The sequence below is a fragment of the Haemaphysalis longicornis genome, unplaced genomic scaffold (assembly GCF_048455015.1).
Source record: "Haemaphysalis longicornis isolate Haplotype H1 unplaced genomic scaffold, Haemaphysalis longicornis Haplotype H1 scaffold_6, whole genome shotgun sequence".
Classification (NCBI taxonomy): Eukaryota; Metazoa; Arthropoda; class Arachnida; order Ixodida; family Ixodidae; genus Haemaphysalis; species Haemaphysalis longicornis.
Window position 1 is genome coordinate 61,192,883 of NW_027526407.1, and position 24,669 is coordinate 61,217,551.

At 46.0% G+C, this 24,669-nt stretch overlaps 1 protein-coding gene across 2 annotated transcripts; it reads right to left on the minus strand.

Moving 5' to 3' along the window:
- Positions 1-1,731: 1,731 nt before the first annotated feature.
- Positions 1,732-21,521, minus strand: LOC144142789 (uncharacterized). 2 transcript variants are annotated; one of them, XM_077674515.1, is made up of 4 exons: positions 20,725-21,521; positions 14,786-14,888; positions 11,967-12,132; positions 1,732-2,103 (listed from the first exon to the last, which is right to left on the minus strand). In XM_077674515.1, the coding sequence occupies exons 1-4, from the start codon at positions 20,749-20,751 to the stop codon at positions 1,788-1,790; spliced, it is 612 nt and encodes a 203-aa protein (XP_077530641.1). In that variant the 5' UTR covers positions 20,752-21,521; the 3' UTR covers positions 1,732-1,787. The 2 variants fall into 2 exon arrangements, with proteins under 2 accessions (XP_077530641.1, XP_077530642.1); XM_077674516.1 differs by having other exon boundaries at positions 14,852-14,888; positions 20,725-21,519.
- Between the last annotated feature and the right edge of the window lie 3,148 nt (positions 21,522-24,669).

The window sequence follows — 24,669 nt, forward strand, 5'->3', positions numbered from 1 at the left end:
GAATAAACAAGGTACCAGAATCCTTTCAGTCGAGAAGAACCTGACATTATTTTAAAAGCATTATGCTCCACCATGTGAAAATCCAGCCTTGGTGTAACCAATTGCGACAATGCCTAAAATTGACAATCTTTAAAGGAGAATACATAAGAGTCGGAAGGATTGGGTGCATTTGGGTCTATGATATATTCAACACACATCCCTTACACCTTGGCAGATACTTGGCAGTAGCTAACTAAAGGTGGACCTAAAGAATGTGTTGGGGCCTTCGAATAAAGTGTGTAAGAGACGTACCAAGGCCAACACGAGTATTTTGACTATGTCAAGTTTCATTTACTTGTCATAATTAGTTCGCACTGAAGTTGAAAATGTTACCGAATTCCCCGGCTGCCGTGAATGCAGGCCATCTTTGAAGGGCGTATGGTTACAGAAATGGCTGCAACTCTTGCTTTATCGAAACTACCACTAAACAAATGATAGGACCATCGTCATAAAAACAACGGCGCACAAACGAGACAAAACAGGAACACAAGACAAAATACCACCAGCACACAGCGCTGGTTACGTCTTCCTGTCTTCCCATCCTGTTTAGTTTGTGCGCTGTTGTTTTAACGGATGAATCGCATCTAGCTAGTCCAACTTTCAACCCTCTTATTAGACAATCAGCCGCTAAGATCACTAATATTATGCCAGCTTCATCGACTTTTTATAATTACGTAGTTCACGGTGAAGTCATAAATGTTACACAATTCCTGTCTTCTCCCAATACACGAGTTTTTCTACGGGAGAGAAATGGGCAGCCTCATATTTCCCTGCTAGGATAGAGCTCTAGTCCTTCCAACTTCCGTTCAGCTTTCGCTGAGAAGTATGCTCAATTGCAAATTGATTTATTGTACGGTTTAACGTGCCGACGTAACGAAGGCGATGAGGCGTGCCGTAGCGGAGGGCTCCGGATTAATTTTGACCACCTGGTGATATTTAAAGGAGCCATGAAGAGAAAATACACCTTCGTGTAATTTGAAAGAACTAGGATTCAGCATCTCACTCAGCTCCATTACAGCCCCAAAAGATGTGTTTTTAACGAAAAAAAAAGCAAGAAGTACTTAAAAACTTTCAAATTTTGCACCACAGTGACGTGTTATGAGCAAGAACGACGTCATATGGGCCAACAATAAAACATAATTTTCAGTGTGTTAACTGCACGTTAGCATTCAAGTGATGCGGTCTAATGGAACTAGAGGCCCCATTACAGACATCCAGTCATGTCGTCGCGACAGGTCAGTCAGGCGGCCGCCAATCGCACAAACAAGGTTCCGCGACGGCATAGAAAAGTTGCGGGAAATTGGCTAGGGGGTCGCAACTGCTTCACACGTTTTCTTTAATATCTCCGTTATTTGTTTGAAGATTGCGACGATATTGGTATCATTGTTATCGGGACTAAGCAGTCTTTCTGACAAATCCAACTTGTATTTTGTCTTCATGGCTCCTTTAACTTTCGCCGAAATCTCGTACACATGGGCGTTTTTGCTTTTCGCCTCCATCAGAAAAGCGGCCGCCGCGGCCGGAAATCGAACCCACATCCTCGTGCTCGGCAGCACAACGCCTTAGCCACTGAGCCACTGCGGCGGCTTCAATTGCAAATTACAGATGTGTCCTGTTTCATAGATTGACTGAGGTAAAACAAACATGCTGCAGCTTCATTGCTCGTACGTACTTCATAGAATGGAAGGACGCTGAATTTCTAAACGTTTTATTAGGTTGCACGAAGCTGCTTGCTCAGTAACACAATGCTAGGAGTCTTTCCGATTATCCACCACCACGTGCATCGCCAATCGGTGCTTCTGTAGGTGGCACTTTTGGGTGAAGCTCTTGTCGCAGTCCGGACACTCGTACGGCCTCGCATTGTCGTGTAGCTGTCGGTGGCGCACCATGTACGATCTCCTCCGGAACGTCAGGTGACACACGTCGCACTCGAACGGCCTCTCGTTGGTGTGCGTCCTCATGTGGTCTTTGAGGTGGGTGGATTCCAGGAAGCCCGACTGACAGATCTCGCAGACGTGCGGCCGCTCGCCCGTGTGACTCCGCTCGTGCTTCAACACGGACGCCCTGCGTCGAAAATTGAACGGAAAAGTTGAGAAACAGGAACGCCTGCAGATCACCGCATTATCTCATCATTAAAAAAAGAAACATGAGCCAATATTCCGCTCCGTGAAGGTAGATGGTCAGCGAGGCATTCCAGCACACGGCATAGAGGTTAGAGAATTCTGGGGAAAGGTAAGAATGAATTTCATTTCTCTTCAGCGCTTACAGCGGTATGTCCTCACTTGCAGAAATCATCATCATCATCATCATCACCACCAACCTATCTATGCCCAATGCAGGGCAAAGACCTCTCCCATTAATCTCCAAGTAGTACCCTGGTTTTGAGCTAACTGTGATCAATTTATCCCTGCAAACTTCTTGATCTCATCTGCCCATCTAACTTTCTGCCGCCCCCTGCTACGCTTGCCTTCTCTAGGGATACACTCTGTTACCCTTAATGACCAACGGTTATCTTTCCTTCGCAATGCTCTTCCCACGCCCATTTCTTCTTAATTTCTACTAATATGTCCTTAACACGCGCGTGTTCCCTGACCCACTCCGCTCTCTTCTTGTCCCTTAATGTTACAACTATCATATTCCGTTCCATTGCACACTGAGTCGTCCTAAATTTAAGTGTAACTAAGTTTCTGCCCCGAGTTTCTGAGCCTCCAAGTTTCTGCCCCGTAGGTGAGTACCAGTAAGATCCAGCTGTCATACACTTTCCTCTTCAGGGACAATGGTAGACTGCCACGCATTATCTGAGAATACCTGCCGAATGCACTCCACCCCATTCTTATCCTTCTAATTATCTCTGCCTCATGGCTTGGATCCGGCGTCACAACTTGGCCTAAGTAAGAACTTGGCCTTGCAGAAATAAGCGCGCGCAATTCTGCGCACTTAACCCTTTCACTGTCGGGTGTTTCTGGCCGTGACACACCCCCCAGGGGCGCACCCCCTTGGTCTCCAAAATATCAGGGAAGGAACATAGCGATTTATTTGACTATGACAGCATCCGGAACGTAACGCGTCGAAAGGAAAGAGCGTGGATGAGGAATCTCGTTTCTTGCAGATATTTTCAGTTTGCCATATGCACATTTCTGGGACGGTGACCCTACCGTTTCAACGTCAGAATCTGACACATTGGAACTCGCACCCCTTCCTCGGGTGAGAAACTCTCAGAATGCGAATCCAAGGTCGGCTCGTATTCGGATCAGAATTGAAGAACCATCACTCCTGTCTGCAGCTGAAGGCCCCGCACGGTCAGCCATCCAAAAGTAACTGCACGCATAGAGGGTGCACTTTCAGCAGCTCGCACAATGCGCAGAAATGAGCGAGCGAAAGCCGCGATTGAATCGTTTCGGTCGATTGGAGAGGCACTAGTGCAGGTCAACCTGGCATGCCACAGCAGACGCGGCAACAGAATAAAAAAAATTGGCCGCGTATCTCCTCCTTTCGTTGCAATAGCCGTCAAAAGATGATAGTCTTTATCGACTTGTGCCAAGTACATGCCTCCCTTCGCATTCCCGCTCACCTCTCATGTTGTTCCTCTTGCGTCGCGCTCCTCCCAAGGTAAAGACGCCAAAGGTTTGCTTAAATCGTTTTAAATTTCCCGCGTTCCACTGCTCAAAACCGGGTGTTTCGATGCCAGCGCTGCCGTACGGCGAAGACACGCGTGAATCGAGGCGCCCTACTTCAACGTTTATAGAACCGCATTTCCCTACTCCACGTGCGTTGCAAGCAGAACGTGGAACCTATCTAGTGGAACCTTCCGTAACTGTTGCCGGTTGATTTCTTAAAATGGCGCCAGAAGCTATAGTGGCGCGGGTGACAGCAGGCGACAGCGGAGGGAATGTTTTTTCTACAGTTGATGAAGTATTTAATTTCGCAAAAGTCAAGCATGTATGATTTTTTATAAGGGAACACTGCAAATATCACTTCTGCATTAATTTGTTGCCTTATATTTGCATAATGTCTTGTTCTTCAACAATGTTGACAAGTATGAACATTACACCAGACTTAGACGGGTAGATTTAGCTGTGACTATATAAGACTATTGCACAGGCATTGTTTTACTTTGGCCGGGTGGCTGAATCAAGTCACAGACAGACAGACAGACAGACAGACACACAGACAGACAGAGACAGATCAAAATTTCTGGGTTTAAGTAGCCCAAAAAAGACTATCATCTTTAAAAACCTAGAAACCCGTTGCAGATGGCACAACAACCCTTGCGCCCATAATCGCACGCGTGCCGCATGGTCACTCATCCCAACAGAGTACAGCGCGCAAAGCAACCAAGCCCCTCCAGCAACAAAGAGTGGGTGCAGTCGCTCCGTACTCTTCAATAAACCATCGAGGAGAGCTAGCGAGTGAAAATACGAGCTACTAGAAAGATTCGACAGATGGCGCGAACAGTCCAGGCACGCCCGCTTTGCACTATGGTGCTATTTTTTGAATGCACAGTGGAGAACGTACCGGTACGTCAGTGATACTGCGGAGGGGAAATGCGAAAACGTACCGGTACATCACCGAAGTGAAAGGGTTACAAAACGCATGCCACACCACTGAGAATTTGCGGTAGCGGAGAGAACCGCGTAACCGTGACTTCTCACTTTCTCGCGAAATGTCTTGGGAGCACGTGAGAATTCCCCCGCATCTTGGCCGCTGCTCCACCCCGTCTGCAAAGATTACGTTTTCCACGTAGTCAACAGAAAACGTTACATGCTTGGTCCCTTCGTGCAAAATGACAGGTGATGACAATTGGTTGCCGCATCGTGCATAACACTGGCCGTTCTTGCTGCTATCATGACATTGCCACGTGCGAAAGATGGCCGTTCTCGCTGCTATCATGACATTGCCATGTGCAAAAGACAAGGGAACGGCATGCGTGGGCCCACCCGTGAAGGCTTCAAGGGCCCAGTGCGCAGTTTGTGCTTTGCGGTGGAGTATCCCTGCAGTTTGTTTTGACACGCATGTCTCTATATTCAGAGTGGGACTTATTGCAAATGAAAGGAAACACTCGTACAGTCTTGACAAATCCCTTCACTATATTGGCGAGGCTTATGTTGGCAGTGCACAAACGATGGCCCCCCTAAAAACTCTACGTGTTTGGCCTGCTGCTTTGAGTGGAGAGCAGGTGAGAGCTTTGACCTCGGTGCGCACATCGCATGCAGCACCTCTGATTGGGCTCGCTCGGATCTGTAGAAAGTGACACCAGCAGCACCGTACCGCCAAAAATGTGTTTGAGACCCATTCTTGCACGGCAGAGAAATGTTGCCGCAAAAGCGTATCTTTCGAAGCATAGTCTGAAGGTGCAGCATCGCATGTGCCTTTTTTCTGCAAGTGGGGACACGCTGTAAGAAAGATAAATACACATACGCTTTTATTTTGACGCTCCTGATCTCAAAAATGGTGCCAATTACTTAACTCCGGATGCCTATTAGTACTCAATTACGATTACTCAAGTTGCCTATCCAAGTGAATAAGTGCTTAAGCTCGAGGTCGCAATCATGGTTTGAATGGCGTTCCGACTTTCACGGTGACGGCATGCTAATACTATACTCAGTTACAACTCAAGAACGGCACCACCTCATGTAGTGTATCACTCCGCCAAAGCGCCGGACCCGTGACGGCAGTGCGCACGCGTTTTGAAAGAGGTTTGCTATGAATGCGTGATATCGTCTGCCTTGTCTCACGCAGTTTGTTTGTCGTCACTGGAGTCGTTTATAAGCATTTTAAGTCCAAAAAATCACGGGAACGGCTCACGCAATGTTCGAAATATTCCCAGTAACGCCCTACTTGCGCCGCACGGAGAAACATCCGGCTACGGTGATAAGGCACAGCGGCAACTTCCGGTGTTGTTTTTAAGTCGTCACCGAGTATAGCACACACAGCGGGACATTCTTTTTCCAACACCTCGTGCTTGAAAGTGACGTAGAGCCTCAGGAGTGTTCGTGTACATAAAAATACAAGGCATACAAGCTTCCCTATAAAACATTCCAGTCGACGTTTCAGGCATTGAAGCGACAACTGGGCTATGGGGAACATAATACGGTGGAGCTACAAATTAATCTAGACCACCATTAGGATTTCTGTGCGGCTGCAATTTCAATACAGGCATTTTTCTGTTTCACGGTGATCAGACAAACAGCCCCCAAGGCTTGGAATCGAACCCACAACTTTCAGCTTAGAGCCCTGGGTACAAAGTACCAATGGGGTACAAAGTACCAACGTACAGCTGCTGTTCATGTTGATATCTTGAGAACTGGATGAGGTCACCTTCGCTCGATGAACCCAAAAGATGTGTTGACTGCTACCCTTTTCAGCCCCCCACCTTCCTCACTAGCAAGATGCACGCCCATTAGTAAAAAGACACTTTAGACCAAAAAGAGAAATTCCAAAAGCACCAGCTTGTGAAACCACCAGTTAACGACCTTATCGTAAACCACTTGAATGGTGCAGATGTAGCGAACAACAAAGCAATGTTGTTATAGTCTGACACTATCTGAGCCACTTTGAAGTTGCACGTGACACCACTTTGTCCTGTGAACCAGAAGACCCGCAAAGAATTCTCAAGTAACTGCACTATCTGGAAATCGCATCAACAACTCTTCTCCCCCGCCTCCAAAATTTTTACCTAGCAGCCGCCTGGGCAGGCAGTGTGGGAATATAGTGTACTAGAATTGGGAAGTGTGTCGTCCTCGGCGCCAAACAATGGGAGCGAAGGGGTCACTGCCGCGATGAAAATCGCGGCGGGCCGGTAGGGGCGCCACCAGGAAGAGGGATGCTATGACGGCTGCAGAAGCTGCGACGGCCGGCCTAACGATACACTGCAGTGGCGCTCGCATGTTTTGTTGCAGGCGTGTAAGGTGGTTAAAATTTCAACCCCTTTTTAGAACCTGCGACCAATAATGTGCTCGTCGTGTGCTGGTGTGACGAGAACTAGGGGGACGGCGGGACAAGCACGACCGCATGTGTTTTGGGCCCAACTGTAACACCGGAAATCGGTCGTTCAAACAAGCGTGGTCCCTGTTTCGAGTTCCGGCTGACGCCGATGTGGTCACGACTTGTCAAAAGAGCCGACAGAGACCTCGACGACGCAAGTGCGGTTTGCGATATGCACTTTGAGTCCGCAGTTCATTGAGCAGACTGTCAAGACAACCGTTAATGGTGAATGTGTTGAGATTCATCAAGAGATATTACTCGAGACCAACCGCAATTGACATAATATTCAGCGCTCAGCATCTTTACCAGTTTCTCAAGCAGCATTATAAAAATCACCTAAAAAAAGGGAAAGCTAAATGTCGAATATCCTTGAACAGCATGCTTACCGCACGCGAGCGTAACCGAAAAACAAACATAAAAAACAAAAAACTAGCAGCACCATTCGCGCATACAATAGCTTCCATTTACTGTGTTTTGTAGAACTTGCAGCAATGTGCAACTTGCAACAATGTACATTAAATTGACCCATATATAATTTACTTATGTCAACACACCATGAAGATGATTGTTTTTGCATGTCATTCAATTTTATTTACACTGGTATATTTCCTCATGGTGCGTGCAAACGGTGAATGCTTTGTAGCTTTTTTTGCAGTTTATGCCTCTACTGTTATTTTGTAACTTCTGTGTCATGCATGCCCCCCAGAAAAGAATTGAGCCCAGGGTCCTGGGCATCCCGCGGACTAGGGACGCAACCACCAAGGACGAAATGCAAGTCACTTACTTGTAAGGTTCATTATTACTACTACTATTACTACTTCATCCCAGGTGCAAGCAAGGGCGCTAGCTTTGCCTAACATCGAATAATTATTTTGCAGTCTCTGGGCCGACTAGCTTTAATGTATTCTCTCGACACGACAACCTGGCACTTTACAATTTCCCTAGAAAAAAAATGAGCATAACATTAACCCTTTCAGGGTTACGGACGTACATATACGTCCTCTGCAAACACCTTCAAAATGGTGAATAACATATGTACGTCATCACTTGTAAGTTTAAAAAGCGCGTCTTTTTCGCCAACTTCTCTGGCTTGGCATGTGCTGCCACACTGCGGAAATACATCAAATTATTCTCTTGCACCGATGGCTCTTCTTTTTATTTTTTATAATTTACTTCAGCGGCGTGCCGGCTATCGCTTGCACATCAGGTAACGAGGGGGCGCGCTGGGTATTTTTGGGCCTCGCTTTTTCTCGCTTTTCGGGCCTGCCACAGACTAAGGGCGCCTGCGAAACTGATATTTCCTCCGTGCTGATGAGGCTTTTTTCTCCTTTTTTTGTTTTTTTTAGGAGCGGTGCGCCGACTATCGCTCACGCACCCGACTGCGCGCGCGCACGCGCGTGGGTGCAGCGGCTGGTTTTGGTATTGTCTTCCGGGCGCTTCCCGGTTTTTGCACCCGCAAAACTGATGTCTGTCTGATTTCGATTCACTCAAAATGTGCCAGCTTGTTACTCTCTCGTTTTTATTTAGAATTTTTCTTGTGTTACTCATGACTAAATCACATGTATCTAACAACACGAAAGATTTTTTGTCACTTTACGGTCACCATAAAAAATTAGGATAATTTTTTCTCGAAATAGATACATCCAGAGAATTTAAATCAGCAATAAAAAAATCAACCCGGGGAGGTCGCATTCAGCGAAAAAATTCGGCCCTCAAAGGGTTAAGAAGAAAATTCCTTTTTTTGATTATTTTTGTTTGTGCTCTGTTGTGCGTTTGCTTGTAATGTAATGTTGTAATGTAATTGTAATGTTTATACGGTCTTTCTTTCTTTCGAAGCACACAGTCTAAGGGCTAGCGTCAGAACGTCAGCTGCTTCCCAATTGCGTGCGCTGTTGTGAAGCAGCCGAAATGCGCCCGCTGTGGCCTGCCGCCGCGGACTACGCAACGCGTGCCGCCTCAGCGATGAGTGCTCCGCACGTCGCGAGATGGCACTGCATTAAAGAGGGATGCTGTTGGGAGCGGATTGGGAGAGGAGGGTGTCATCGCTGAGGTGACCCGTTTCGCGCACGCGCACAACACACTTCCCAAATAATCATGTATGAAGTCTGTTGTAACAAGAGTTCGGAATTTTCAACTATTAAAAAGCAGAAACAATGGAACTATGCCGGTCATTTTTCGAGATCATTAGAACAAAAACAGGTTGGTAATTACAGCCAACAAACCATCAGAATGATTGTTTTTTTTTCAGCGTTTTCACCCTTCTAAAACTATGAAGTACGTCAGAAAATCGCATGCACGAGTGCTGTGCTGCTGTCGTACAGAACTCACTCCATCTTTTCGTTCACTGATATTATTCCATTCCTCCACTTCTTTCAACCTAGACTTGTGTTTCAGTTGTCTGCAATATGAACTAAACGAAGGTCTTGTGGCTAAGCTTGGAGATTCCGCCACCTATATTATATGGGCACTCATTTTTCTTTTGTCTCAACAACGGTAAATTTCATATGTAAACATTTGAGCTGTTGTACTAACATTGTTAAGCTTTAAATCCTACCCCTCGACTGCACAAACATCACTTACGCATACTTCAAGCGCATGACTCCATGTACTAGTGGGAAGCTGTGGTAAAGCGCGATGTCAGAAGCGCAATGTCAGACATAGAGGCTCCAAAAGGGGGGAAGGGAAAAGGAGGAAGGCCCAAAACCCCCCCCCCCTCCCTTCCCTACCATTAGCATCTCCTAGTCTTGGTATGATAAGGCAATTCATGTCTGAAGAAAAAAATAAAGTCACTCATATTTTAAGTTAAAAAAAAATGCCCCTTCTGACTGGAATAAAAGAACTTAGTAACTTACCAAAAACTACTACATTCAAAACCGGCTATAACGAACCCGGATAGAGCGAATTATGCTATATACCGAACAGAAATAATTCAGTTACAGAAATACATGGGAAACATATTCTTTATAACGAAGTTCACATCCGATATATCGAACTGTGGGCGCCTAGAATGGTCGCCGAAATGCATGATCTCGGAGCCGCGATTGAGATGTGGATTGGCCGCCACCACGGAGCAAGAGCCGCGACTGAGACCTCGCACGGAGCGACGTGGCGCCCGACACTTTCCGTACCTGTTTCCGACGCGCGGGACTCGCGACGGAACCCGCCCAGTCAGCGGGTCCAGACCAAGACAGCAGCATCGGTAAACTTTGGGAAGAGCTCGCCAACGTTCCCGATGATGCCGCGAGTGAAATCCGTCCGACGCTTATAATGAAGCGCCTTCGGCAGTTGATGTGCTCCGCCAATGCTTCTTAGATTTTTGAGGACGCGGACTCGAACTGGTGCAAACAATGTTTCGGGTAGAGAATGCTATGTTAGTTGAAGCCGCCAAAACGAAATGTGCAGCTTTCCCGCTCATGGCAGTCCTTTCAACAGCGATTACTTTGCCGTTATTTATCGTAATTGAAAGTTATTTTGCGCTGCTAATATTGGGGGTGAAAACTTGCTTTGCGCACAGTTTCAAGTCTTGCACGTTTTGCAGCTAAGTTCCTGAGCCATGGAAACTATCCCATAGAAATGCATGGGGAGTAAGATTTGACAGCGAATTGCACATAAAATATTCAGAATCCTGGAAAGTACTTCTAGTGTTTTCATCTCCAGGTTGGCGTCTTGCTTTGTGCCAAATATCACTGTCCTGAAGTGGTTTCCCTAGGTTCCTGAGAGATCGGAATTTTGAGCGAGAAAGCTGGGTATAGTGAAAACAAAAATCGCCGCTTTTTTTGCAACGTGGGAAGTAGCGGAAAGTAGCTTTATTACTTGCAATAAATGGATTATTTTGGTATGGTAATGCCTACTGTAGTGTGTTCGTTTCTGCATACGCGGATGGCGGAGTTGGTGAAGGGGGGGGGGCACCCGCGGATTGCGAACTCGTAACAATAAGCTCGTTATAGGCGGGTTCGGCTATATCGAACTATTAGATATATCGAACTAATCGCGGTGCATATTGCAGTTTGCTATAAACGGGTTTGACTGTAGTTCTTTCAAATTGAACCAGATTGTATTCTGTCTTCATGACCCTGTTAGTTACTCGCTCTCTCTCTCAACACATGCGCTGCTTCATAAACAATTGCTGCCTATCAAAAAAGCGTAGCACTGTTTTGTTTTCTAACACTGTTTTTTAGAAACGTAGCACTGTTTGTACAGTGCACTTTAAAATGCTAATTACAGTAAAATGTAGTGCCTTATGATGAGGAAATTTGCAGACTGATAGAGAAATCGCCGTGAATGCTGCAAATGCTATTTTCGAGAAGACGATTTTTTGACCGGTTTTCAGCCCAAAAGGCCCACCTGCCTGCCCCCTTAAAGGAGCCATGAAGAGAAAATACAACTTTGTTTAATTTGAAAGAACTAGGATTCAGTATCTCACTCAGCTCCATTACAGCCCCAAAAGATGCTTTTTTAACAAAAAAAAAGCAAGAAGTATTTAAAAACTTCTAAATTTTGCGCCACAGTGACGTGTTATGAGCAAGAATGACGTCATATGGGCCAATGATAAAACGCAATTTTCAGTGCTTTAACTGCACGTTAGCATTTAAGTGATGCGTTCAAATGGAACCAGAGGCCCCATTACAGACGTCCAGTCATGTGTCGTCGCGACAGGTCAGTTAGGCGGCCGCCAATCGCACAAACAAGGTTCCGTGACGTCATAGAAAAGTTGCGGAAAATTGGCTAGGGGGTCGCGACTGCTTCACACGTTTTCTTTCATATCTCCGTTATTTGTTCGAAGATTGTGATGATATTGGTATCATTGTTATCGGGACTAAGCAGTCTTTCTAATAAACCCAACTTGTATTTTGTCTTCATGGCCTTCTTACGTAAATAAGCAGACTGATAAACTAGCAGATGAACAACCAACAATGGAGGGGAAGCGTGTCACCACTACTTACTTCCAGTCGTGGGTGAAGGGGCAGTAGGAACACTGATAGTTGCCCTTCGGCCGTATTCCATGCTCCTGCCGCTGATGCTTCTCCAGGTAATCGTGCGCCGCAAAGCACTGGCCACACAGCTCACAGGCCAGGACGGCAAGCCCACGAGTGACGTCACCACCTGCATCTTCAACAAGACGAAACACAAACACGACGAAACGTCAATAAACTTCAGTAGCCTAAAAATTTGGGCTCCCGGGTTCACAACTTTCAAACTGCAGAGCGGAAGCCCTATCTTCGTTTCCAGTCTTTCCCGCTCGTTTGAAAACAGCAATGCTTGACCGACAATAAAATGATCAATGGTTTGACCTCGCAAGATAGATTAAAACTTATTCTCACTAGAAAAGGAAGTTTCTACACAATATTGAAATCATATGCAAGCAGTGACAGAAACACATGCCGACGAAATTTGAGCGACACGATGTGCCTCGAGAGCGCAAAAATATTTGGCAACTTTGGTCCCATCTTCTTTCCCAGTCTTTTCCGCTAGTTTGAAAACAGCAATGCTTGACCGACAATGAAACGGTCAATGTGTAGAAGTGCGAACATAAATGCATGTCGTATAAATATGTCGTACACCGTGAAAGTCAAACAGCCTATCCTTTAAGATTTCATGGCCTAGAAAACGGCCAGTGGGCTAGAATGCATGACGGACAGCGTGGAGAATGAGGGACACTAAGCTAACAGCAGATTTGAAAAGAGGGGCAAACATTCCCTATTCCAATGCACACTGATTTTCCTTTTTAGTTGGAAGGTAGTCGTGGTCAACTTTCACTTCGTTACGCTACAGCAGGGCAACAAACCCACGTGCAACAATGTAAAGCGTTCGAAAGGAGAAGGCAGGTTAGACTAAAAAAACAGAAAACAACAGAAGTACCGTCTGCAAGCCAAAGTAGCGACAGAAAGCATTACAGTTACACTTCGCTACAAGAGACACTTGGTTATAAGAGACATTTGAATGAAAGCGGTTTGGTTGGTTTTCCTATGTTTGCCACGTTAGCAGCATTGCATACCAGAGACTTTGGTTACAAGAGACACATTTTCTGGGTCCCTTGAGTGTCTCTCGTAATGGGGTTTTACTGTAGTATTAAAAGGACTATGAAGACAAAATACACTTTTGTTCACTTTGAAAGAGCAACTCGCTTGGCTCCATTGAAGCTGTGGAAGAAGTATTTGTCAAAAAAAAGCACAAGAAATATCGCAAACTTTCAAATTTCATTCTGCAGTGATGGGCAGGAGTGGGACGGAGTGATGCAATATGAGCCATCAATAAAGGCATAATTATCGGTGTATTAACTGCACGTTAGCATTCAAGTGATGCGATCAAACGGAACTAGAGGCCCTACTACAATCGTCCACTCACGAAGACAAAATACAAGTTGGGTTTATCAGAAAGACTGCTTAGTCCCGATAACAATGGTACCAATATCATCGGAATCTTTGAACAAATAACGGAGATATTAAAGAAAACGTGTGAAGCAGCTGCGACCCTCTAAGCAATTTCCCGCAACTTTTCTATGACGTCACGGAACCTTGTTTGTGCAATTGGTGGCCGCCTAACTGACCTGTCGCGATGACACATGACTGGACGTCTGTAATGGGGCCTCTAGTTCCATTTAACCGCATCACTTGAACGCTAACGTGCAGTTAACACACTGAAAATTATGTTTTCTTGTTGGCCCGTATGACGTCATTCTTGCTCATAACACGTCACTGTGGCACAAAATTTGAAAGTTTTTAAATACATCTTGCTTTTTTTTTGTTAAAAAACCTATTTTGTGGCTGTAATGGAGCTGAGTGAGATACTGAATCCTAGTGCTTTCAAATTACACAAAGTTGTATTTTCTCTTCATGGCTCCTTTAATTGGCAGCCTTCAATTGCACAAACAAGATTCTGTGATGTCATTGAGATATCACCGGAAAGTAGGTACCTGGGGTATCGCCGCTGTGTCATCTGTTTTCCCTGATATTGCCGCAATGTGTTCAGTTTGCGATAAAATTTTTTATCATTTTTATCAAGGGAACGCAACCTTGTTATAAACCAAACTTGTATTTTGTCTTCAAAGCCATCTTCGCATGTCACCAGACAGTATTGTGCGTTATAGGGCAAACCCTCGCTGGCCTTCACAAAACTCTTGAATCGCTGCCGAGTAAATGCAAGAGGAACACATTCAAAGAGACAGCACATCACATTAATGTAGAACATACCCAGATATACCCAAATCAAAGCAATGTCATCCTTTAAAGCTTATCAGAATATTATACTGCTAGCAATGTTACGATTATAAAACTTTCCAGTGAATCTCAGACAGGCAGAAGCATTTATTTAGGGGACCCACAGTTAGTTTGATTTACAAACCCTTCTGCAAAGACACATTTTACGTTAGGTAATGATGAGAAAATGCCAAATTACTACTCAGAAATGGTAACTTCTCATAATGCAAGACTACCGCACTGAAACAGATGACTCCTTTTACATTAAAGCAAGACAACGTTGGAACCACAAAAAGCTTTTGACTTGCATATTATAAGAAGACAAAGAGTTTCAAAATTTTATGACAAAAAATGCCAAGCTACGATTCATGTGGGGTTTAACGTGCCGACGCAACGCGCGCCGTAGTGGAGGGCTCCGGATTAATTTTGACCATCTGGGGATCTTTAACGTGCGCTGAAATCTTGTACACACGGACGTTATTGCTTTTCCCCTCCATCAGAAAAGCGAAAACAAAAAAGCCAAGGTAAAAGTAGGACAACAGGTACTATACTCATTAGTACTGTACCACGTTTTAAACAAATTTTCGCAACAGATATTTTCAGAACCGAAGCAAAGAGAACCGGGGCAGAACCATGAAAGCTTTTCTTGATTTGCATTCCAACGGTGACCTGAAAAAGACAACAGAAAACTGGTCACAAGTGCACAAATTTCATCCTAAAAAGTAAACGTTCAAGTAAATGTGTTTGTGTCAAAGCTGCTGCGGTGAGCTCTAATTTAGACCACCTGAAGCTCTTGGGTGTCCGCCAAAATCTTGCACTCGAGGAATTTGTTCTTCGAAGAATTTGCTTTTACTGAAAAAAGCCGTTGTGATGACAGGAGTTCAAACCCTAGACTTCGTACGCTGTTTAGCGATTTGGCTTGTGCCCAGCACTGAAACCAGTAGTAAGTTTTGCCACAGCAGCTACACAGAAAAAAAGCACTACAGTCGAACCTCATTATAGCAAACACTGATATAGCGAATTATCGGATATAGCGAACTAAATATGAGATATAGCGAACTAAATACGAACTAAATTTCAATGACACCTGCTTTTTTTTATAACGAAACCGAAACCTCGAGAGCCGCGCAATATTGGCTACAACGAAGAAATATCTGGTTTCTACGAGGCTCAAAAAACTCGACAGCTAGCATATTAAAAGCAAACTTAAAAAGAAAGTTGGACAAAACAACCGTGTTTTAGTAGCTTGAAAAACTGCACGAGTAGGAAAGGCCCTTTAATGCGTGGACACTGTGAAAAACTTAACTCCGCTCAGACTGCGAAAAGCCACCAGGCAAAGGCCACGCCCTCCCTTCAAGTAAACAAGAACGCAGGCCTGTTTTCCCGATTGCAATTTCACGATCTCAGGTTCTGGTACGTTTAGTTTGAAATGCCACAAGGAGACAGATAAGGATCGATTACCCTGATTATGGTGGGTTCGAAGCCTAGAACAATGCGTTCTTTTTATCTAGGATTGTTGCGCGAGCCAGACTGCCGATTTATTAGAGCACATTTTTACCCCTACGGTTACAACGAATATCGGACATAACGAACCAATTTACTCCCCCATACTACTTCATTAAAATGAGGTTCGACTGTACATAGCGTAGCTTTATTGTACGTCAGAAATCTGCCACAAACCTGCGTAAAAGCGGTGCCAAAAGGTTAGAGGCGCACTCGCAAAGATTCAAATTTTAACGTTTCACACACCAACGCCACATTTGGACCATGAGGTGCACTACAGTGCACTGGAGGGCGACAGATTAATGTAGACCATTTAGGGATCTTTAAAACATGCCCAACAATTTTGACACACTGTCATCAAACGTAGGGCTCTTGGGACCCAGATCGAACTCGTGTCCTAATTTCCGACAACACAATGCCTTTGCCCCCGAGCGATTGGGAGGTGGACACGGCACCATTCCGTTTCCCTATGGGGGTGAGCTCGAAACTTCTTGAGAGCACCAAGCGCCATCTGCTAGATTGCTTTGAACACTCCCATTGTTTTGAGCACCTGTAAAAGACCCCTGCTTTCGGCACTTCAGTAGTCTAATGGCTAGAACCACATTGGGCATAAACAGCCTGGGCTCGAGCCCTTGCAAAGTAGAAACTTTTTTGAGGCCCGCGATTTCTTCTTTATAAAATTTTCTCTTGCTTCTGTTACACTTTTTTTTTTGTAATTAAGGGCGGTTTGGTATATTTTAGGTCGGTTTAGGGGTGGGATGCGGCATACCAACATGTTTAATAAATGTTCTGCAGCGTGTCGGCAAGTGCCTGGCCTGTACCTATATCAGAACAAAATATCGCATGGACAAGACATGTGCACTAGTCCACAGTTTGTATCACTTCCGACAAACAACGAGCTACTACTAACATTAAACAGCAAATGAATCAACGCACGGTTCTTCCTGCATAACTTCACCTGGTACAATTGCACGACGTAAATGCAGTACCATCAGACGTTCCCAAGCTCTACTTCTACGAACGGGAAAACATGTTTCGCTTACGTTATTGCTAGCTAGGTAATTTAGGTGAATATTTAGGTGTAAAAAAGTGATGCAATACACGACAGATTTAAAGTATTTTTCTATCTTCGTGGTTGCAACACATTTTCACACCTTAATTAAGAAGTTGCTGAGCAAACGGTCCTACTTTCACACTGGCCACTCGACCGCACGGCAGCGCTACACGTGCAGTGGTGCCGACCCCATTTGTATGGTTGGACAGGTGTGCGGCAGCGGTGCGGCAAAATGCAGTTTGCTTTGTGCTAGGTTGGTGTCATCCCTGCACGCTGATTTTCTTATTTTAGGGGCTGGGGCTGTTGGCGTCTCTGTCGTCGTAATCGTCGTTTCATGTAGTCACGGTACTAAAACAACAGAAAACACATAGTAAAAAAACACCGGGTCACTTGTTCACGCCTCGCGCTGGAACGCTTTGTAACGCGTACTAAAAAAAAACACCAGGACACTCAGTTACTATAGAGCTAGGGAGCTTCGTGCTTCAAAGATGCGAGACTTTTACAGCAAAGCTGTCTACCTCTACCCTCCAAAGGTTTCATCTCCGTTGGCAAAAATGCCAAGGCACCAAGAATACAACTATACACTGCATGCTTCGCCTCTCCCCAAGTTTCGCATTAGTGGAGATGGCCGGGGATTTTTCGCGTTGCTTCAATGACCACGGCCAGAGTTAGGAAAATTTCTCCACCCAAACCTGCGGCGATATTTTACACGGTGGCGGCGTGCGAGACAAGCCGCTGGTGTTTTTCCGCCACACCCAGGCCTGCTGCTTCCTGCCAGAGAGTTGCTCTGGCAACCGTGTTCTGAACAAGTGGCCACACTCAACCTGAGCTCCCACTGAACTTCAGCTATTATGCTAAGGGACTGAGTGGAGACGGTCGCGAGGTATGCAAGTGTCAAAAATTGGGTGCGGCAGCGACGGCCTTCGCTTGGTGCAACCAGGATTCCCTTGATGACTTCCAAGCCTTTCTTGTTGAACGGCAGAGCTGTTTGAAGGAGCCGTGAAGACAAAATACAAGTTGGGTTTGTTAGAAAGACTGCTTAGTCCCGATAATAATGATACCAATATCGCAATCTTCGAACAAATAACGGAGATATGGAAGAAAACGTGTGAAGCAGTCGCGACCCCCTAGACCATTTCCCGCAACTTTTCTATGACGTCACGGAACCTTGTTTGTGCGACTGGCAGCCGCCTAACTGACCTGTCGCGACGACACATGACTGGATGTCTGTAATGGGGCCTCCAGTTCCATTTAACCGCATCACTTGAATGCTAACGTGTAGTTAACGCACCGAAAATTGTGTTTCATTGTTGGTCCGTATGAAGTCATTCTTGCTCATAACACGACACTGTGGCGCAAAATTTGAAAGTTTTGAAATACTTCTGGCTTTTTTTTCGTTAAAAAAAACATCTTTTGTGGCTGTAATGGAGATGAGTGAGATACTGAATCCTAGTTCTTTCAAATTACACGAAGTTATATTTTCTCTTCATGGCTCCTTTCCAGCGTTACCAGAAAAAGATACCAAGAAAAAACACCAAGCGCGCATGTCAGCATGCGCCTCACGAGGAGCGCTCGGTGTCGGCCAGCTCAACCTTTGAGAACACTCTGCCCAGCGTTCGTGGCGTGATCTCCCACGTGCTGTTCTCGCCAGTTCACGTGCATTCGCACCTAAAGTGGGAAGCACAGACGCTAAGTTCACATAGCCGGTTGTAACGGGTTCTAGTGCATGCCAACTTTGGGAGAAATGTGAAAGGCTGCAGACAAAACAATCCCGGCCTACCAAACATTGATTACGAGGTCTAACGCGCCGACGCAACGCAGGCGATGAGGCGTGCCGTAGTGGAGGGCTCTGAATTAATTTTGGCCACCTGGCGATCATTAAAGGAGCCATGAAGAGAAAATACAACTTCATTTAATTCGAAAGAACTAGGATTCAGTATCTCACTCAGCTCCATTACAGCCACAAAAGATGTTTTTTAACGAAAAAAAAAGCAAGAGGTATTTAAAAACTTTCAAATTTTGCGCCACAGTGACGTGTTATGAGCAAGAATGATGCCATACTGGCCAACAATAAAACATATTTTTCAGTGCGTTAACTGCACGTTAGCATTCAAGTGATGCGGTCAAATGGAACTGGAGGCCCCATTACAGACGTCCAGTCATGTGTCGTCGCGACAGGTCAGTTAGGCGGCCACCAATCGCACAAACAAGGTTCCGTGACGTCATAGAAAAGTTGCGGGAAATTGGCTAGGGGGTCGCGACTGCTTCACACGTTTTCTTTAATATCTCCATTATTTGTTCGAAGATTGCAATGATATTGGTAGCATTGTTATCGGGACTAAGCAGTCTTTCTAACAAACCCAACTTGTATTTTGTCTTCATGGCTCCTTTAACTTTCACCGAAATCTCGTACGCACGGGTGTTTGTGCTTTTCGCCTCCATCAGAAAAGTGCCCGCCGCGGCCGGGAGTCGAAATCGCGTCCTTGGGCACAGCAGCACAACGCCCTGGCGACTGAGCCACCGCAGCGGGTGGCATGCCAATCATGGAGAACTTTCAGCGGCAAGTTCGCAAATACATGTGAAGTGCAACAGCCGAGTCTCCAAAGAAGGGAGAGGGGCCGCCGGTTCTGCTGTTTCTCCAGCCTTGCATTATTTGTACAAGCTGCAGTTTCTTTTTGTTTGTGTGTTTTTACTGTTGACGAAGGACAACCTCACAGGACACGCTTGGCCATTAGGGAACAGTCAAAGGCGAAGAAACGGTTGGAAAAAGACGATTAACTGACAAGCAAGTGGTCTCGCACAGCGCGTTTGCCTTAAACCACTCGGAAGTAGCCCAGATAAAGGTTGGGTGCCCAATCGGGTTTGTCTCATCTCTAACGTACACTGGCTGGCCAAAATAGTGAACACTTCAAGCAACACGCAAGTTTTCACCCATGTGATGAAGTGGAAGGTGTAAGCTTCAATGGCACGTTGTCCTCACCTGCAATGAAATTCTCGCCACAGATTCGGCATTGATTCTTCCCATCAGCCATGCCTTCTTTGTGCATTCATTGCACCCAGCCAGAGCGTCTTTGAGCTCTGCCCTAGCCTTTGCTTTAAAACAGTGAAGAACCGGATATGTTTGCCGATATCGATCGTGAGGCTTGTTTTGGGTTCGTGGCTTTGAACAGCGCGGTACGGCTTTCCGATGCAAAAATAATGCTAGCTACTCCTTTGAAAGGCATTCGCAAACCCATGAATAAAGGATTAAAAAAAAATGACCCCCACAACAGTTTCTGCTAACACCACGCCGCAAACCACATTTTCTGTCGAGAAACAGGCTGTCCGTGCGGAAGTGCGCAACCGCACAAATGAAGTCAGCGCAGCTAGCGCCGCTGTGCGGTTGAAAGCCCAGTGCATTCACCCTACACAAATCACGAAACGGAGGCTTTAAATTAAAGGGATGCTCAACATCAAAACATCGCACGAAACTAGTGACCACTGCATCCAAGATGGCAGGGGATGAAAAGCATGATCTTTCTGCCGTAGCAGCCAACATTTCCCAGAAAACAGTGGTCGTCAAACTATACCCCCACACAATGCCACTTGAGTAATGCCTGTGCTACAAGGCCGTTTCAAAGGTCTTCCAAAGGACTTTGAACAAATTGCCTACTGATTGCCCTATTGTAAATACGTAAGGCGTACTTGTAAGCGAAATTTGTCGTGTAGCACACGCATAATTTTTTTAAATGCACCCACTTTGATCGTCGATAAATTGTTGATTCCAAATAATTTTCGAAATTGTTAAATGATTCTGAAGGCAAGTTGTTACAATTAGGGGTCCGGCATTGTAAAACTATATAATTTCTCTCAACCATGAGGTAAAACATGTGGGACTTGAAACAGTTTGATGGCATAGCTATTCCAGTCATCAAAGCGTGCAAGAAATGCCAGATATGTTTCCCCTACCAGCAATGATTCACTTCGTACTTCCATTTATCATTTTCTAGCTGGCAAACACCTCGACGTCTACAACAACACAGTATACTCATTGCGTTGTAGACTACAACCACACACTCGGTGGGGAAACTGCGGTGGCCGAGTCACTCCCGACTGTTTCTTTGTTCGTGGGAGGGAGAACTTATTCAACAAACACGACCACTGCGCATGTAAACACCGACGGCGCGTGGCCACACCTCCCCTCACATAAGCACACTCGTCTACGTGCAGCCCAAAGGGATCACGTCAGCACCGCCCAATTTTTTTTCTCGTAGCGTTCCTCGTCGACATCGGTTGGCGCTGACACGTAATCAGGTGGATGCGAGGGCACCGTTGTATTCTTGGAGCCCGGCTCTGCCCACAGGACACAAGACCTGCGAATCACGTCAACACACCGGTGCATGGACGGATGGCAAGATGACGGTTTAACCACAATCATAGCACCACGTCGTCAGCGCTCGTACACGCTGTAACGCAACACCGAGAATCCTGCGATAGCTTCCCAGGCAGCCGGCTTCTTTGGGGAGGCACACAGCAGCGTGCTTCAGACTCGCGCCCTGCGTGCCAAATACACGGAATAACACCTTACTCCGTGCGCGGAATATCTGGACACTACATGAATCTGCAACACAGTTCGGCGCGGCGCCACACACCCATAGAGTTTCATGAAGCTTTATGCTCACTTTAGAGTTTCATACTAATAGTGCACACAAATAACAAATAGTACGAAACTCTATGATGCGCACCGATGCACAACACTGTCAGCACATGTAAATACCGCACTGTTTCCAATTCCTCCGTGCAGGTGGCGCCAGCGGATGAGCTCGCGATGGCGCTGGGCTTTCGCGGACCGTGGAGGTAGTGGAGGTACTAGGCAGGACCACGGTGTAAGTGGGCAGGACCGTGGGCAGGACTAGAATGAACTAGAATAGGATCGGCGTTTAGATGAAGGGACTTTAGGCAGGACCAACGTTTATAGATATCTATAAACGTTGGGCAGGACAGTGGACAGTGAAGGGGCTAGGCAGGAAATACCGGAGGTCGGGCTCCCGAAATTAAGCGAGAAACAGATGGCAGACATCGTCAACAGCATCGAAGGAGATTTAGAGGAATTAGAGGCCCAGCCCACGAAATTGTGGGGAAAAAAAGCAAGAAAAAAAAAAACCGCTGGAGGGGTAAAAGAAAACCACAAAACTGGTGGGACAAGGAATTAAATCGGCTATTGAAGTGCGACAACGGGCTTCTAGATTGCACAGAAAGGCAAAACAAATGGGATATCAGGAAGAAGAGGTGCAGTTACGGGGAGCCGGTCCCGATAAAAGAAATTGGAGGTGCAGAAACTAGTACAAGCGAAGATCAAAAGTGCAAGTAAAAAAGATATGGGTATCAGGTATACGTAAGAAGGACAAGAGCGCCCACCAAATATTCTGAAATCATTTAAAAACATTGGGAACGACAACTAAAGAGGTGCAGAATCAGGTACAGGACGGAGACGGTAACGTTCTCCTGGGGGACAGCGTTAAGGTACCTACATGGAGTCACTGCAAATACTTTGTAAAGTAAAATACGTTGACGGACTCTACCTGCAAGAGTTCGCATTGCAGGTAGAGTCCTCATTGCAAAGTATACGTTTTGAGGAGCGGCTTAGACATTTAGGTGAGAAGAACTGGGCAGCCAGAATTATGGCCCAGGTACCTGTACCTTAAAAGTGTGGACACCCAATGGCGGAAGAGGACGTACGCGAAAGCTGGCGATTAATATAACTTGACTCGTGGTAAATAAACAATGGCCGGCAGTTAAAAAGCAAGTGCAGGAAACAGAGACGGTCATGTGGTCGGTGAGAATTAATGGAAAATAAGGGATATCACTGTGCATCTATAAAGCAAGCAAACAAGAGATCCTGAAAGAGAACTTTTATGACAACAATAAAGGTAGTGCGTTGCTCTTTGAGGCGCGGGCTGGCTGCTTGAGAACTCGAACTTACATGAGCAGATATTCGTCCCAGGATGCGACATATGTGTGGGATGTGGCAGGGATAAAGAAACAATAGACCACGTAGTAATAGAATGCCAAAATATTCAGTCGGCTAGAATTGGGGGGAAAGTCCTACTTCCTGAGGCCCTGGGCTTCGCAGTTGATAGAAGCATTATTAACTGGTCAGCACTATGCAGCGGCTAGAGTATTGGTGGGAAAAAATCAGGAAAGTCGATAAAGTGTCATCCCAGCCCGGGGTAGCGGCAGGGCAGAATTAAAAAGAAATACGAGTGAGGGTTAACTTAATTTAAATTACTAAGATAGGCCCGATGGCGAATGCCATCACCCCGATTAAAAGAAGGCAAAGGCTGCTGCACCCCGGGGATCCTTTGATCATCATCATCATCACCGAAGCAGCACAATACCCAGTCAGAAACCTCTGACCCTGAGTGCAAACCTAATGTACCGAAGTCAATATTCAGCCGGATGCAAATTCTGCCAGCAGCCAGGGACACTCAGGCACGTTATTGTACAATGTAAAGTTACGCCAGGGCTGCCACCCCTAATATTCCCTTCCCTCCACCCCCAAGAGCAGTGGCAGACGCCGCTGTCTAGCCCGATCCCTCCCGGATCAGCTCATACTCGTCGAGAGGGCAGCCGTGGTCAAGACGGTCAATAGATTCCCGTGAATAGGAAACCACTCCCACACGATCTTCTGATCAATGCTCCTAATAAAAGTTGTTCTCTCTCTCTCTCTCTCTCTCTCTCTCTCTCTCTCTCTCTCTCTCTCGAGACCGCAAAGATAAGAATATAGCACTGGTGGCGAAATCATATCACGGAGTGTGAGTGAGAGAAAATGCCTAACAGTTAAGACTGCCTTAGTAGTCTTGACGCCGTATCCAGGTTATCCATTGATGACCCGTGAAAAGGGAACGGAAACTGATCATCATCATTGGGCCTCCTCGATTATCAGTCGCGGATCGTCTGCGGACTTCCCGAGACGTGACCCGGCGCTCGATTTTCCCATGTATTCCTATGGGATTTCCGGTCTGAAGGCAGTCCTCGGACTGCCCGCGGACCGTCCAGGACTGGTAAATCGAGGAGTCCCGCTTTTTGCCAGCTCAGGCAAGTTTGATGGCTGCAAAAGGATTGGTTTATGAAAAGGAGTTTTTTTTTTAAACCTCTTTGGTTTGCGAGCATAGAGTTAATACTAGTTTGCGAGTATTTTCGAGACAACCATCATTGGGTGAGACTACAGTCAGTTTGCGATTGACTTCACAACAAATTCGTGCAGGGCGGGGCCTCGCCTCGATGACGTAGTCACCATTTTTTTAGGTGCGAAGCCCCTTAGGGCTGGGGCTGTTGGCGTCCCCTGTCGCCGTAATCGTTGTCTCATGTAGTCACGTACGGTACTAATACACCGGGAAGCTCGTTTACGCTTCGCACTAGAACGTGTTACCCGTACTAGAAAGTCACCGGGACGCTCCACGTAACTCAGTGTCACAATCTTCGCTGACCGTCAGAACTAGTCGGAACACTCCTACGAAAACAATTGACTTATTTTAGGGTTTAACGCGCCGACGCAACGCAGGCGATGAGGCGCGCCCTAGTGGAAGGTTCTGGATTAATTTTGAGCACCTGGTGATCTTTAACGTGCGCCTAAATCTCACACACTCCCACGAAAACAAGCCACACGCGCAAGGAGGTCAGTTGACCGACCCGACTCCGCCACCGACCCCACATGGCGCGGAACGGATTATGAACAGGCCACCTACAGGGCAACCATGTAAAAAAATTAAGTGCGGCGAACGAACTGTAAACCTGTAAACTCATACTTCTCTCTCCTGTGGCGCTAACCAGCGCCTGCCCGCATGAAAGGGGATTAAGAACACTTACTTCACGAAATTTTTCTTTATATGATGTTACTTGCCACGAGCTTGG